Source organism: Triturus cristatus, chromosome 4_2 (genome assembly GCF_964204655.1).
Source record: "Triturus cristatus chromosome 4_2, aTriCri1.1, whole genome shotgun sequence".
In the NCBI taxonomy this organism is placed as follows: Eukaryota; Metazoa; Chordata; class Amphibia; order Caudata; family Salamandridae; genus Triturus; species Triturus cristatus.
The window spans coordinates 589,750,306-589,767,694 of NC_140586.1; the positions used below are offsets into that span (position 1 = coordinate 589,750,306).

General features: G+C 44.4%; 1 protein-coding gene across 3 annotated transcripts in view; it reads right to left on the bottom strand.

Annotated features, from left to right (window-relative positions):
• Positions 1-17,389, bottom strand: part of RNPC3 (RNA binding region (RNP1, RRM) containing 3) — a 343,990-nt gene that overhangs the window by 201,885 nt on the left and 124,716 nt on the right. For all 3 annotated transcript variants that reach the window (XM_085602252.1, XM_085602255.1, XM_085602253.1), the window contains exons 4-5: positions 10,257-10,340; positions 7,792-7,903 (exon numbers count right to left, since the gene is read on the bottom strand). In XM_085602252.1, coding sequence (XP_085458378.1) covers positions 7,792-7,903; positions 10,257-10,340 — 196 coding nt within the window. The remainder of the gene's footprint in view (positions 1-7,791; positions 7,904-10,256; positions 10,341-17,389) is intronic.

Consider the following 17,389-nt stretch of genomic DNA (forward strand, 5'->3'; position numbering starts at 1 on the left):
CTAAACCCCTAAACTTTCCGGTTCAGACAGAGTTGATTTGAGTGTCCATCGGATAACTGACTTCTTTAAGGTGCAATTTTATTCATTATGCCGAAAGGCAATACATTATATATAGTAAATTGCTCCTAAAATAGAAAAGAGAACAGCATATATGAAGATTTATTAATAACTACTATTTATGTACACGGGAAGGGGAGGGGTCATGACTCTCCAGAGTGAGGTCTCATGGAGATTCAGGATGCCAACTCCTCCTTTAATAGTTGCAATAAATAGCATAATTCACTCAGCATATTTATATGTATAGTTCATGCCAGATTGTTTTAATACATTTAGAAGACATAAGCGGATATTTACCCAGAGTACAAGCAGTTAAAGCATGTAGTAAAAATGTTAAATAAATAAAACATCTCATTCAAAAGACTTTGTGCGTATTATTCCAGCTTGTTTCTTTTGAGAATTCATCAGAACATGCAAACTGTCAGGCAGAAAGCAGCACTTTCTCACGTCAGCATGTATTGTGGTAATAATGTGGAAATTAAACTGTGCACTGTTGTGCTAATGGACTTTCTGTACTTCTTTTATTGGTTTATATTTATATTTACTGGTATGTCAAACACACACACGCCTAGAAAATATCTCATACCCTTGTCTTATCCCACTTACTCAAACTTCATATGCCCATTGAAAGCTTCCTCAGCCCTAGAACAATTGTATATCCTCCTAGTATCATCATACCCTATGGTATGGGCAGATACTTACAGCCACATACACATATGCCCAAGTCTATCACTGTTTATCAATACTGAATCCCTTCCGCTCCACCACCATGTCACCCCCTAATTCTGAAAAGCCGAGAAGGGATTGAGGCTTATACATATTAATGCCACACCAGTGAAAAGAAATGTGGACCAAAAATATGCTATTTGGTGCAAGTACACTAATAAATATATTTTAAAACAATTTTACGTATAATTGTAGTACTTGCATATTTCATTTCCTTTTTTCAGTCTTCATTTAGCACTAAAATGCTGACCACTTTTTAGTAATGTAATCTCCTTTCAATTAATGTTATTACAGTTCTCTTTTCACAAAGGTAGTCTACTGACATCATAACATTTATGTTCATTAAATCTTGTGAGAGATATTTCACCTTGCTAAGTGATCCGGACGTAAATGCTGCAGAATAATTCAAATGATAAAATGACCAAGTACTTGTTCCAGCAAAGAGTAACCTCTTGTTTCAACCACCAGCCCTAAAAGCCAAACTGTGATCGCTAACACAATCTATCGTTTACAAATTATATTACCATTATTTCCTGAACCTAGATCTGTGGACTCAAATTTGAAAAATAAACAGATCCAATTGGTCTTCCAGAGGACAACAAATCTAGGCAAGCTCATTTGCTAGCTTCCATATGAAGATTGTTGATGCTGCCAGCCATTATGTGATGCAAGGCTCCAAGTTATTGTAGGAGAAAAATGTTTTGGGGGAGGCATAAGAAGACAGATGGGCGAATGTCGATTCTCCAATTATCATACAGAGAGAGTCATGACTTCATTGAAGACAACGGAAATCTGCAGGAGGGTTACGGCCTGCACAGCTCTGATCTCTTCCTCCATTCCCAGATGATGCACTGGATCTCGGGAGCCACGACGCGCCCTCTGGCACACCGACCAATGCGACCGTTCGAGAAATGTCTCACTCGTAAAAAGGACGATCAAGGGCTTATATCTGAAATATACTCTTTTCTCAAGTTAGGCATCCCCAAAACTCGCTCAGAAGGACAGAGACGCTGGGAGGCGGAACTGGGGCGCACACTGACTGATAAGGAAAGGGAAGATATTTTCTATAGATCCCACCACACAGCACACTCCCTGGGTCATGCGGAGACCACTTTTAAGATTGCGTCCTATTGGTACTACACCCCAGCCCGACTCGCTAAATGGCACTCTCGCTGTGACGGCCTTTGCTGGCGAGGGTGTGGTAGCCCTGGCACCCTCATCCACCTGTTATGGCACTGCCCCAAGCTTATGCGATACTGGGAGAGGGTACTAGATGACATTGATGAGGCCTTCTGCACTACTATTCCCAGGTTCCCTGCTTACACTCTTCTAGGCTTACCCAACGCGTTGACCTTCCCCCTGCCCTCTATTAGAGGGAGACAGATGGCGCTGAACACCGCTCACCTAGTGATCCTGGCTGGGTGGAAATCAGATGGAATCCCGGACCATACGCAATGGTTGCATCAACTCTGGTATCTTTTGGGTATGGAGAAACTCTTGATGGCTACCCTAGGGAATTATGCATACTATGCTAAGATTTGGGCCCCATTCATAACTATCCTCTCCACTGAATTTCGGGAACTGACATGCCCCAGCTATCTCCGGCTTCTGAAGCTTATCCCCGAGGACAATACCCCCACCTGATAAGGAGGCTTCCCGTTGGGCTCACTAACCCCCCCCAGACTAATGGAGGCCACGCTACCTACAATACCAACAGGCTGGACCCTTTGCCTTTTCTTTGTTTTCTGCTCACTGGGGAGGAAGGGGAGTTGATGGGTGTTCTTCGTTTTTCTCGCCTCTTGTGAAAATAGCACCACTATGAAGCTACGACCTGCCACAGGCTGCCGGCTACCACCGCTCGCACATCTGGCCGCACACTGGACCATATGAGTACCCATATGCCGGGGATGCTGCTGTTGCCTCCCTCCTCTCCTTTTTACCACGCGGCCGGCCCTCTTTGGGTTGTAGGCGACATGCTGTGTTAACTACCAGTCAGTATACTCCCATGCATTATGTTGTTGCCATGATCTGATCAGCTTTTAGCCGGCCCGCTGGGTTGTAGGCGCCAGTGTCCTGCTTTACCTTACCTTGTGCTCTGCTAATAAAAATTGATTTATTACTAAAGACAACGGAAGCTAACATTAAGCATAAACCTTTATTGCTGCCACAACATGCAGCCCTTTAAAGAACATTAGAACATTGGAATGTTGGAAGCTCCATTGAAAACAATGGAGTGCTCCGGGCTTATAATGGCTGGTATAAGCCCGGAGCTCCAACATTCCAATGTTTCTTTGTTCACAGCTCTGGCTGTGAACAAAGGCTTCAGGGAGCCTGAGGGGATTTGAATCCCTTCGCGCTCCCTGAAGGCTTGGTTTTATTTGTTAGAACATTCTGCCCTCTAGTGGCAGAATGTTCTAATAGCCTTATAGCCCTTCGTAGCAGGGCTATAACGGCTATTAAAGTCCCGCTGCTTTGTTAAAGTCCCTCGCCTTTGGCTCGGGCCTTTAACGATGCAGCGGGCCTTTAATACCCGGCATAGCCCGCTACGGCGGGCTATAAGGCTATATTAAACACATCATAAACAAAAACATTCCATTTTGGAATCTTCAAACAGTATATAACTCCACGTCACATAAGCATATTCCTCTTTTAGGATGCGGCGAAAAGAAAGATGCAAAGTCGCTAACTTCCTCGATAATGGTCGTAACAAAAGATATGTATTATCTGGCCAGAAGTCAAAAAGGTCAAAAACTAGACTGATGCTCCATAAAGAGTCATATCGGGCCCAAGGTGGCCGTTTAAGCCTTATTCCTTTCATCACCCTACAGACTAGAGGATCACTGCCAATACCAAAATTATTTACCAAGGAATGTCAAGCTGAGACACCTGGTCTGTAACAGGACAGACCTGAATTGAAGTCAGCAGGGGAGTTTGCCACATGTACTGTAGGAGTCTCCATGGGATCCAAATTCTACTCCAAGCACTAACTACACCATTTTCTCCAAATTCCTCTGTATCTTTTCCTGGTACCTGGTGCCGATGACTCATCCAATAGATTCTTAGCCTCTTCCAAAAGGCAAGAGTATCTACCAGATTCCCTGAAATCCTCCAAACAAGAAGGTTCAAGTTCCCCTCTAGCACTATAGGATGTTTCTCTACTTCCTGTACTAGCTCCATTATCCCAGGGAACCAAACTTGAGAGGTCCAAAACTGAGTTATTACAATGATGCTGCATCATTCCATCCAAACCTTTAACAACACTCTCTGGATAAGTGCACACTGAGGGAACGAATAACAATTCTCTCTATACCAAGTCTGCACAAAAGCATCTACTGCCAATGCTCTGGCCTCCTGCTGTAATACCAACTTACCTAAAATGTTAATCTGCTGGCAACCAGGTCTACCTGAAAGGGACACCATAAATTCTGAATCTTTTTTAAACACACTGGTCTCAGCTTCTGGTTGCTGGTATCCCTTAAGTATCTTGAGTTTCAATCTGCTCTCTGGTTCTGCTGACATGGGATAAACTCGGCTTTCAAGAGAATTTTCTGTTCCCAACAAAAATATCAAATCTCGTTGGCTGGATCTGCAAGTTATTTCGATCTTCCTCCCTGTAAATGATTGATGTCAGATACAGACATGAAATTGTCCAACTGGATCAACACTAAACTGTTTGCTAAAATAGACTTGAAACTAAAAGCATTCAGACCTGCTAACATCTCCAACAATTAACGTGTAAGGATTGTTCCTTCCTGGACCATTTCCCTCCATTTTCTATTTCTCCTATCCTTGCTCCACAACCAAGGTTGCTTGCATCGGATTCTACAATAAATCCCGGAACATTTCCAAATTTTGCCTTGCAGTTCCAGCTCTCCGGGTTGTTTAAGACTCACTCTAAGTCCTTTCGAGCCTCCTGGGACAGGGAATAACATCTGCATACCAAAGGTGCTTCCTTAAAATTAAGGTTTTAAATCTCTCAAGAGTCCTGCAATGCAGTGGGCCAGGGGAGACAGCCTGAATGGGGGACGACAAAAGTTCTACCACTCTTGCTCTATCCTCCAGGTCACCATTTACTTTGCAAGGACATGACCTACTTCCATATTTATTTTCGTCAATTTCTTCAGAGGGCGACAAAGCTGGGCTAGATTGGTAGCCGCCTGGAACCCCAGGAATTCCAAATTCTATGTAGGAGTCAAGATTGACTTATCTACATTGATAATGAACCCTAAGGACTCTAGGAGGTCCCTTGTACACCTAGTGTGCTTCAGCAATTCCGCCTCATCGCGAGACATCAATAATATATTGTCTAGGTAAATTATTATTCCCACTCTCAACTTTCTCAAGAAAGCAACTACAGGGCGCAATACCTTGGTGAGGCGCCAGGGAGCTGATGACAGACCAAAGGGAAGACAGGAAAACTGATACAGTATACCTCTCCATTTGAATCGTAAGTATTTTTGAGAACCTACATCCAAGGGGATTGTGAAGTAGGCGTCTTTCAGGTCCCACTTCACTAGCCAATCCTGTTTCTGCAAAATGTCCCACAAAAGATGGAACCCCTCCATCTTGAATTGTCTGTACATTAAAAACGTGTTTAACTCCTCTAGGTTTATTACAGGTCGCCTATATTTGTCCTTTTTTGTGACCAGGAAAACAAGACTTAGATAGCCCTTCAATGAGTCCACGACTTTGGTAATTGCCCCTTGTGTATTATTTGGGTAACTTCTGCATCTACTGGTGTCATTTGGTCCTGGTCGAAGGAGAACTCCCTTGGCTGACACCTCTGGTACGGAGTGTCCCAAAACTCGATTTTGAAACCCTTCATGGTTTATAACATTCATGAATCCTTTTTTATGCCAGACTAGTTTTGGACAAAACAGCTTAACCTTCCCCCTACCTTTGTGTGGTAAGAACCAAGTAAAGGGTTGAAGCTTACCTTGATCTCCAGCTCCTTGGAAACCACAGGAACAAGGAGCTTGTTCTAACTGCAGGAAAAAACCAATGTTGGAATGGGAGTGCCTCCTGTAGTCTTGCTGATCTTGGCAGTAGTACTGGGACCTTTGTGACCCACAGCCAGTCCCCTTCTGTCAGCCCTTCCAAAAATGTTAGTGTTAAAAATGCTTTGAATGTTGGATTGGGCTCTGCTGAAGGCAGTAAACATGGAGACATACCTGCCTAATGCTTTTGCAAAAACTCACAAAAAGTAAACCATTCAGGTCACCTGGAGTTTCCTTGTTGGCAAGATCGCCCAACTTAGGATTTATCCTCATAAGGAAGGCTCTTCTCCTCTCTTAGATTAGCCAGGCATTGGTGTCTCAAAGCAGGCATAAAGCAGTTGGCTCCAACGTCTGAGTAGTTCAACATCCACAGGAACGCCCTTAAAACTAGCTCCTCAGCCATGTCTAAGATCCTTGCCAGCAGACCCAGGGTGTCCAAAAATCTATCTCGGCACTGCCTAAGGCATCGCTCCAAGCCTTTCCTAGGGTCTTTCCCTGATTTAAAAAGGAAAGTCATTAATTCTGTGTCCAGATTTGGTGTGATCCCTGAGTTGTTATCCAGGAATAGTTTTGGGCACTCAGCCCTCATCAGATTACGAGTCTCCATATCAAGAGACTTACCCAGAACTTAAAGGAGGTCACGTGGTCCATAGGCCACAATCTGATCCTCTAGGGTGAGTAATGAGGGTAGGGTTAAACATATCCACACCCGATGGGTCACTGATAGCCTTTGATGACGAAGGTTGCCTCAGATCCTCATCAGTAAGTCAGTTTCCAAAGTCTCCTGTGGATCGAATACATACTTGTCCATCTGGTCTATTTCATTGTCATATAAAAAGTCATCAGCATCCATACTGCAGGAGTATTTACCATCTTTTTGTGCCATGAAGACCACTCATTCTACTTGTACCACGAGGGATACCCAACTCCATAGCACCAACACTGTTGCCACTGCTAATTGTGCCGCCATGGACCCCTACCTACCTACAGAAGTGAGTAACGGTGACAGAAACTGATAATTAAAACAAAGTAAAGGCATACCAAGTAAAGTAAAGCCACAGTACTCCTCTTTTTAAATAGCAGCCAACAAAAGAGAAATATGCTTATGGGACATGGAGTTTTATACTGTTTTGAAGATTCCAAACTGGAATATTTTTGTTTATGATGGGTTTAATGTTCTTTAGAGGGCTGCATATTGGGGTAGCAGTACGGGGTTACGCATAATGGTGGCCTCCGGTCTTCTAATGAAATCCTCACTTGGAACCACAGTGAGGGAGGAAGGGTGGGGTTGCTGGGGAGGGGGTGGGTTAAGTGGAATCTATAACATGCCCTAAATTAAGGAACAAAATGTTTTTGTTGCCGAGTCCTTCGGGCCTTGGGCACAGAGCTTACAATGCCCTAGCAAACCTCCCCTTAAAAAATAAAACAAATTATAGCACAATCATGCATATTGTAGTTTTAGAGACCAGGACGTACTGCTGCATGGTGGTTTAGTTGGAGGCCTGGCTGTGTTGCAAGGCCCTGCAGTCAAAACCGGTTACACACGGCTCAAAGCCATGCACATCAGACATTTTGCCACCATGGTGGCTGGGTTTAGGGCCTTCTCAATATGCGTATAGCCTAATGCTATGTGCAGTGGGTAATAGCCATAGATTAGGACAGGCACAAGTCTTACCACAACCTGTGATGTCATCAAGGACATTATGTTATCCGATAATCACAGAATTACAAGTTTACTTTTCTGAAATTAGCATATTAACAGTATTCTTGTCTCATTCACCGCCATGTCCTTTCTCATTCTCCCCTTTTTCAAATCAAATTCTTTTTTTTTTTTCTCAACCACAATTTTATAGCTAGATTACAAGTGCATGTAAATATGTGAATACTAAAAATTCCACTATTTCAATGCATAATATGTTTTTAAGTAATGTGCTATTTTCTACACAAAATGCAATCTAAGAAAGTCAGTCAGTTCTGCATACCCCATATAAACAGTTAATAAAACCATTACCTGCACATAGAATTTTGGCACACTTGCCAACGTGTTGGCAATGTTAGAAAGAATTGTATTTGTAGGTGGAGGATAATGATACTTCAGGGAAGAGTTAATAGGAAATGTTAATCTGAAAAAAAGAAAAACATTGCCTATGAATATTTTATACAGATGCAACTGAAAGCATTAGTCCTTAATTAAAATTACAAAATGTTTTGAGACACATGAGATTACCAGGTACAGCCAGCACATGTTCTGCAGCTTGGAGCAACTTCTTCATGGCTGTGTGTTTCACCTGAATCTACTCTGCTTTTTTGTATAGACTGCCAAGACGTTTACTCGTATGGTGACTTTTCCTCCATGGATCCACCACTTTGAGTACCAATACCAGATTGCGGACCAAACGTCAGCTCGTGGTAGGAGCAGGCGGTGGAAACCACAAAATATAATTTCACTCTCAGATAGTTCCTGCCTAGGGATGTCAAAATCACAGAGCTAAATAATAGAAATTGCCATCAAGCTATACGGCGTGTAGCAACAACGGAGACCTTAGCAATGTAATAATCAGGACTGCATTAGTTAACATGAGTTTTCTGAACAAAACCAACCTCTGAAGAGAAAGGTGAAGTATAAGAAAGGAATGCTGAAGCAAAAAAATATATATTTAATAAAAGCGGAAAATGAGACCTACGGCAGAGGAATTAAAGAAATAACACTTTACGATCAGGGTGACTGAGGGAAATGAAGTAAAGACACAGCTGTGAACAGGAGTATGAGACCAGATAACTGAAGGAAACACATGGGCAAGGCCAATAGTTTTCACCTTTGGAACCTACTGGCCTTGCCAATGCTTTTTGCCGAGGCTGTTTAGTTTTGGCAAAAAAAAAACCAAAAGCCATTGTTGATGAGGCTGCTGATGGCAGTCCCGTCATTCTAAAGGCAAGGGCACCATTTAAAAATAATATATATTGACAGAGCCGATATAATAGCCACCACCTAGATTGGTCAATTAAAAGACAATTTAAGTGCATAAAATAGATTTTGAAGTGGGCTGGCAGTAATTCCCTGACCCTCCAAACATATATATTTAAAAACATAGTGAAAAAAAAGCAGAGGAGGGGATAGGGGGACAACGGAGGAGCGAGTTGGGGGAAAACAGAGTGGGTCAGGGGGCGCGATGGAGAGAGCAAAATGGGGTGGGAGAGAACTACGTGAGTGTGTCAGCAACACCGGTGGAAGAAGTACACAGGAGAGAGAGTGATCAGCCAGGAGAACAAATGGGGGGGGGGGGGGGGGGGGGGGGTTAGAGAGAGAGAGAGAGAGAGAGAGAGAGAGAGAGAGAGAGAGGGGAAGAGAAGGAGAGAGAAAGGAAAGAGAAAAACAGAGCATAGTGGTGGATTTTTTTGAGGGGGTGGGGGAGGGGAACAACAGGGAGAGAGCTGAAAAACACATGCACTATGATGCAGTGCTTAACCAAGAAGCAAAAAAGTAGTTCCCTAAACATGAGCAGTGGAATGAGTTAGGTCAGCCAATCAAGAGGGTGGTAAAGAGGCTTTGCTCCAGGGAAAGTACACATAGGCAGGCACTAAGCCCCTGTAAGGGCTGGATAAGCCCACAATAGGTCTTTCCCTTGCGCTGTGTGGTAGGCTCGACAGGCAGGAACTATTGGATTTTCCAATACTTGGTGAAGTTTGAAAGTAAGAAAAACATTGAGAATCATTTAAAAATGTTGCCCAACGCATAAACTTTCATTGTGTCTAAGCTCATTCCGCTGTGGCATAATTGCATCTATTCATGTGTTTAAGCTCTTCCTAAACTGCTCCCAAATGGAAATGTGATTTATTCTAACATAACCAAGAAATGCCGTATACTTAAACCCTTTTTACGTAGGCCCAAATTATGACGAGGCAATACCAAACTCAGTCAATTTCCATCCCTTAGGTTGTAATATTTACTGTATGGCACTGATTAGTTCTCAATGCACTTTTTCAATTACAGAAAATGTCAAACAGGAAAGCAAGAAAGGAAATTAGTCCTGAATGCTGCTATAAAAAACTCAAAAGAAAACATTCAAACAGCGAGTATGCCAAAAAACAGTGCTTAGAGATCCTCCTACAATTGCAAAACAAGAAACTGAACATAGGTGAGGAAAGTTTTAATAAACTTGCAGCTGAGGTATATTACTGAGAATGGGAGGTCCCTTAGATTAAATAAATGTTCTAGGTTCTTTAGCCTTACGCTATCGTTGGACAGTTGGGACTTTGGCTATAGTAATACCATAATCTAAATTTAGTGCTTAAGAACAATTAGAAGGGCACTGAGATGCATGGCAACATCGTTTTAGAGGATGCTTCTTAGTCAGCAGTTTTGGGCAAACTAATGCTTTGAAATAATTTTTCGTCACAAAGTATTATTCAAAAAAATAACTGCTAATGTTAGATGTCTGCCAACACTTTTTAGACAAATAAATATTACTCACTTACCCGTGGCTTGGAGCAATGCCAGTCTCTATGGATGGGCGACTTGGTTCCTTGATTTCCTTTTCTTCCTCATCGACATCGTCAGAACTTTATTTGAAAACAAACAATCAAGAAGAAAGACTAAGTCTAACAATGCAGTACAGACTTACAATGGCTTCCTAAAAACAAATCCAGAATAATCCCTGAAAAATTGTCTTGAAACGTATCTTAGAGCGTAATAGCAAATGCAAGTGATAAAGATGCTTTGTAGAGCAGCAACACATCTTCACTGCTAAAGAAATCCGTATTTTAGCACTCAATGCCTATGTCAAAGTAGGTTTCCACTGATTTAACAACAGGAACATCTGTGGCTTCAGAGATTTCCACATATTGGAGCCACTGTACACCAACACAAAATGTTTGAACCCACATATCACACAATAACTATGTAGAGGAAAGATTCTACATATTTCATCTTCTAGGTATCCAGTCTTTCTACATACCATGCAACTGCCATCCCAAATCATGAGGAATCTTACAAAAAACCAAAACTTTAGATTTGCAAGTCAAACTTCAGCAACCCGGGAGTTGATGCTGAAGGTGTGCATTATGGGAGATCCAGGGTTGTTAGTGCAGAGGAAACACCTCCACCACACCAATGAAGGACAGTTAACCTGAATCCCTACTTCCCGGCCTTGGCAGCTGGGCTTCGCAGACCAAAATTCAATGCAGGAAATAGAAAGGTACCTCCTAAAGTGGTCAGTATCCACATTACAAACGTCCCTTGCATGTTGGGAGTATTTTTCCATACACCATTGGGAAATTCCGAATGCCTCTGTTCTGTGATGTACTTGGTGGTCTAGCACATAAGGTAAGCCAGTGGAAATGGCATCGGCCAGCCCACCACCGAGAACAATGCCTTCCTCCGAAAATTAAGTGAATGCACAAACAGGAGGGAGGACAAGATCTTGGCCGTTTTTTGTCAGCCACCAGATTATCATTCACATCTAGATCAAGCCATTGCTGATACATTTTCCTGGTTAATTATCAATAACTAGGAAATATCATCCTTAGAGTTCAGTTGAGTTCCCCATATCAAGCCAAAGCTTTCTAGTTTCCCACCAAACGTTTTGCATTGACAAAAGACTCTCTGGCTTAGTGCCCAGATTGTCCAAAGAACATACAAAATTGCCACTGAATATATCCATATTTCCTTCAAATGTTAAGGGATCAAGACACACTACCTAATTCTGTGTGTTTAAGAAACGGCCCATGTGCCAGGGATCTGCTATTCCCTCTGCCTTACTCAGAAAAATAAAATAGGTCTCAGCAATTTTCTGAAAATGGAGGAGTGGCCAGCAAAATGGCTGACTAAGATGGGTCTCGGCAGAGCTCCGACCAGTGCGATGAATCCGCTCTAAATCCTGCTACCTGACGGCTCCCAAAAAGATATGGAGAGTTAAAGACTATACAAAACACGCTCGAGTCGAGAGGACCCATCCGGCTCGACCTACGGAGACGAGATACTGAAGATCGAGAGAGGACCTGGATGACGGCGGAGCCTTGCAGCCTGGTGGGGCAGCGACGTGGCTGGAGAAAACCCCCATCCCCTTCCCTCCCAATGCCAAGGGGAAGGAAAAGCCCTACCTGCGACACATGGGAAACCCAAAGAAAGGTGGCAGAACCAGAAGAGACAAAAGACTCCCTCCGAGCAATCAATGGAGAGTGAACGGCCGTGCTCGGCGAGGAGCCGGCTGTGGTCGCAGAGGCCACGTCGGGCCTGGGCGGTGGCTACACGGGGATCGAGCTTGGGCGTCCCGGCATCAACACAAGGTAACGTGGGGAAAGCTGCCGCTGCGGACGATAGACAGACAAACCCTGAGACATGGACCCCTGCCCTCCCCACGCGACTTTCCCTCCTTTACCCCAGACACCGGATCCAGGCCAGAGAAGAGGAATAACCTGGGCACTGAGATGAGGGGGCAGGGAGGGAGAAATGAGCAAAGAAGCACGAGCAAGGCCGCATAGCCGGAGGGAGAGGCAGCGACCAGACTGCAACAAGGAGCGCTTCGGCGCAAGGCCCCTGCCCGTGGAACCCCCAAGTTCAACGTGTATCGGAAGAAACGGAAGAGACCAAGTAGCATAGGCTACCCAGCCGGCGGGGTTGGGAGAAAGGAGGACTACACGAAGGATGCGACCCAGAGGGGGGCGAATCCGACCAGGTGGAGGTGGGTCGAAGCCCAACAGGCAGGAAGGAAAACAAGGATGCTGTGGGAAAGGTGGCTGAGGGAGGTCAGATACCCGTGATGCCACGAAACAGCCCAGGACCCAGAGGAAGAAGCAAGAAGAGAAGTGCGAGGAGGGCCGCACAGCCGGAAAGAAGGGCAGCAACCAGACTGCAACAAGGAGCAGACTGGTGCAAAGCTCCTCCCAGACCCAGGGGTCCACACACCTACCCCCCCCCGGCCCCCAATAGCCAAATGCGGATCGGCGGAAACAGGAGAGACCGAGTAGCAGAGGCTAACTAGCTGGCGGGGAGAGGAAGAAGAACTATGGTTCGACCCAGAGGGGTGGGGATTAAACCGGGCGCTGGCAGAAGCGGGTCGAGGCCCACCAGGCAGGAAGAAATACGAGGGTGCCAGCGGAAAAAGTGGCTGAGAGGAGCAAGATACCTATGACGCTACGAAGCAGCCCAGAAGCCACCAAACCAGCCAGCGTATAGGGGAAATCCAGGGAAGGAGGAGGCAGACGACACACGCTGTCTCCCAGGAGCAGGACATACAAGCTGCCTTGAGTGAAGAAGGGAGGCCAAAGATCAATATCGCACTGTGCAGCCTGGACAAAAAGGACCACCACAGACCCCCAAAGATACACCACCGAAACAGAGAGGAGCGAAAGACACCCAGAAATTTGATACAACACAAAACCGAGCGAGGAGGAAATCACCCTCCCATGCATCCAATAATGGGGAGACACAAGGAGCCCATACGCCCATGACAGGGAAAAATGGATCGTTACACGAAGCTGGTCACTCCCGCTGAAACGGCGCAACCCCCATTGTCAGGCACAGCCAAGCTGCTCCAGGCCATACAAGCCTCAAGAGAGATATTGGAAAATAAAATAGGGGAGGTAGGATCTGAAGTAACACTGCTGCGCCAAGATCTGAGAAATAAATCTGAAAGAGTAGCCACGGCTGAAACACTCATCACGGAAACCAAAGAGGCGTTAAAAGGGATACGAAAAGGAATGGAAGAGCTCTGGGAGGCCAGCATGAGCGCACTCAGGCGCATCGAAGACGCAGAAAACAGGGCCCAAAGGAACAATCTCAGATTTGTGGGCTATCCAGAAGGGGTTGAGCAAGCAAATGTATGTAATGTCCATATAGCTTTAAAATATTATCACAGCAGAAAAATTGTCCACCTGGTTCGTGTTTGAAAGGGCGCATAGGGTATTGTGTGCACGGCCCCCTCTAGGCGCACCACCAAGGCCAATATTCGCGATGTTCCTTAACTTCCTGGATAGGGATATGATCCTGAGAGAAGCCAGAAGACTGGAAGAAGTACGACATGACAAAATAGAATGATCTTTCTGGACTATATGCAAGAGGTGCAACGTCAAAGGCGGACCTTTCATGCAGTGACGGACAAACTCAGAGCCCATAATAATAATAATAATCCACATTTGTAAAGCGCGAACAATCAGTGTAAGAGACTCTGTCTCTGAATCAGAGAATCAAGATGCATACTCGGACAACGAGACCAAACACCTGTTGGTCGCTGAAATATGAAATATGGAACACAACTCAGACTTGGAATATCAAGCACCGCGGGAGGGAATCACAGACCCGTCAGGCGAATGAATGGCAAGGACGCTCTGGTAGAAAAGGTCGGCGAGCTGTACTATGAGACAACGTACCTGCCCGCCCCCACTTGGCACCGATGCCTCGAGTTCTCAAGAGGCAACAAAGAGACGCCCTCACTAAGTACACTGTTTCAATTGCATGCTGTGAGAGATTGAACTTGAAGCATAAAAGTTGTTTTAAGTGGGAAGAGCGACAGACCTCTCCTTCTCCTCTTACATACAGACACTTGATGGTTGGGGGGGGGGGGTCCAGTGATGTGAGAAGGCTGTGGGGGTGGGAAGGGGGGTTGGTTGGGAGGGTTGGGGACCGAATGTCCCACAAGTTAGAAAGCAGTATTATTGCACAGTCCCGACGAGACAATGGTATAGACATCAAAAGAAACTCTCAGTACATGGCACACATACGGATAGAGAAAACAGAAGATAAACACCACCCATGTATGCCCCCCCATAGATAGCCCAACCTCCACGTGCTTGACGTGGAATGTGAATGGCCTTGGAGCTAGAATAACAATCATTTGCAATGCAATAGGTCTCGCAATTGCGAGACTTTGAGCTATTAGTATTGCAAATGACAATGCCTTTTATTTTGTGTTTTAAAAACCTGCAATAATATAAGGCATTGTCATGTACAATACCAATAGGTCAAAATTTCTAAAATGTGAGACATATTGTATTGCAAATGCTTGTTGTTTACAAGCGCCCCATGCTGGCTTTCATGTTAATGGAGGCCCCGCCACTTTCTTAAGATGAGCCGTGCCTAAAGAAAGTGAATGCGCACATGGGGCACTTTTACCCAAAAAAGCATTTGTTTATCAAGTTGACAAACAATTTTTTTTTTTGTAAAGCTCCCTGTGAAATTGTGCATGGCGCGCTTAATGTTGTAGGAAAGCATGTAGTGCCTGCAGTAGGCGAAACCATTAAAGAAAATAGTGCTTACAGAGTAAATAAGACTTAATGTGCAACAATCGAAGTAAAAGGGCCAGTCCTCATGGGAGGTTACAAATGAGGACAAGGCAGTACTAAGGAGGGACTAACAAGCCTATTAACGAATTAGAAGCCAGCATTTAGGAAGGACAGTGGAACAAGCCAATGACATTTGGGCAGAGAGTGGGCGGGGCTTCAAGTTCATAAAGCATGGCTCGCAGAGAAGCGCATGCGCTTCCCAGGATCGACCTAAAAAGTGAAAAGAGGCTCAAGGGGGTAGAGAAAAATGTGGAAAAGGAGCAGATGAGAGGCAAGAGTAAAAAAAGAGACTCAAAGGGGTCAGAGCAAGAGTGAAAAACGGAAAAGAGGTGTGAGATGGAGCAATTAAATGCACAAGAGAAGGAGCAGAAGGAAAAAGCTTGGCAGAAGCTGAAAGTGGGAGAGAGGCGAGTAAAGGAGCTGAAATGAAAAAGCGAGGCGGGCTCCTTAGACAAAAGGAGCCAGTCTGAAAGTGCCTAGACTGGTCGGGGGATCAGTTAGACAAGAGGGGGTGGGGGTGCTGGGCCTAGGCACTTGCTCCAAATATTCCAGTGCTCTTGAGTTCTTGCAAAAACCAGATGCCTGGAGGTGTTTCATTTTATATTAGCTGTGGCGAACTGAGATGCAGCTCACAGATATTGCAATTGCGCTCAGGAAGGGATATAACTGGGGATTCGCAGAAATCATTTCAGCAGGAGTACCTCAAAATAGATGGGCTGGACATGATATGTAGGTGAAGCCCAAATTTCAATCCACATTTTGAGAAAACTAAGTGCTGTCTAAAACCTACTTCCTGCTTTGCAATATTAACTGTTTTTTCAGGGCAACAGGTTGAGTAGGGGAGAGGTGTGAGAGTTTGTTCAGAGTTGTTGCCAGTTTAGTATTCTCTTCGAAACTTACTATGTACATTAAAATACAATAAAAAGATGTAAAAATGATTGCCTTTACTTAAAAATGTTGAATTGGCAACGGCATGTGTCACACTTCGCTTTGTCTAAGGGGATAAAACTAAGTTTTAACGTGCATTACCTGTATTTTAATGTTTTACTTGGAATCGGTGGTTGTTTAATTGTTCCCTGTGGCCTTGTCTGCAAATGAAGAGCCCCTTTTTCATCAAAATATGTAACAGCATAATTCATCTGTTTGACGTACAGCATCACTGGTAACTTATTCTGTGAAGCACAAACTAAAGCCCTGATTCTCTGTGAAGTTTTGAAGTGATTGTTGCATGGAGTAAGCTATTACTTGAAGTCGAGTTGAGCTTATTCTTAAGGTTCCAGTTACAGCTTTCCCATTGTATCAAAGTGTGATCTTTGGAAAATCACTCGCTTTCCAAAGCCCCTCAATCAGACAGAAAGTAGACGTGCTAGGGAAGCCGCTAAATATTGGCAATAGGCGCTATGGAAAGAAGTAGACATTTATATTTGAGGAGAAGGCATAGCTTTGTTGCCATCAGGTAACACCTCACAAATAATATGTTTTCTGTATTCAGCCCAATTACGTGGGCCTTTGTAGGCATTGGAGGCCTGGCATACAAATCGGCACTTGTGGGACAGAAAACAGGATTGTGGAATAGCGAAGACCAAGCTTAAACTGTTTTCAGTATAAACAGCCTCAAATATGGCTTTGAAGATTGACACGTCATTGTTTTGTTGATTAATTCAGTACTGCGAAGACATCCAACTGTAAAAAAAAGTGGCTTCTTACATTGTGCAAATGCTTTTATGTTGATTGAAGCCAAGGTCAAAGAATCAGCACAGACTCGCTACGCTTAAAGAAGAAGTCGTTCTGTCTTTTGTTGCAGACATTGTACAGTGGCCGCAATTATTGTGTGGTGCGGAGCAGCAGCGATTCATGGAGCAGTAGAGTCAGCTTTCACAAATGAAAATTACTCCAATCTCTCCATGTTATGTTTATTTTGGTTGTAATGCAAGGCACAACTTCACTGTAACAACATGGACAGCAAAAGGGAGAGGCAGGGAGTGTGTGCCATGATGTTGTCTCCTGTGTCTTGAGCGTGCCTGAGACATGGATGTTGTACGCATTATTATGACAAAAAAGGCTCAATATAAAATGTAAACACTGAGCGTCTGGGAGGGAGGGAGGGGAAGTGAAAGCGCGCCTTGCGCCCGCTGATTTCAAACGCCAGCCCCACGCGGGGACAGGAGACGTGCACGCGTATGGAGTGCACATTGTCCCCCTTCGGCAGAGAAACCGCCAACAATAGCTCTCGCCAAGGCGAGCACCACATGCGCTGCATCGCTAGGCAAGACCTAAAAAGGAGACTGCTGTTACGCCATATTAAACGCCTACATCCAAATGTGGTAATT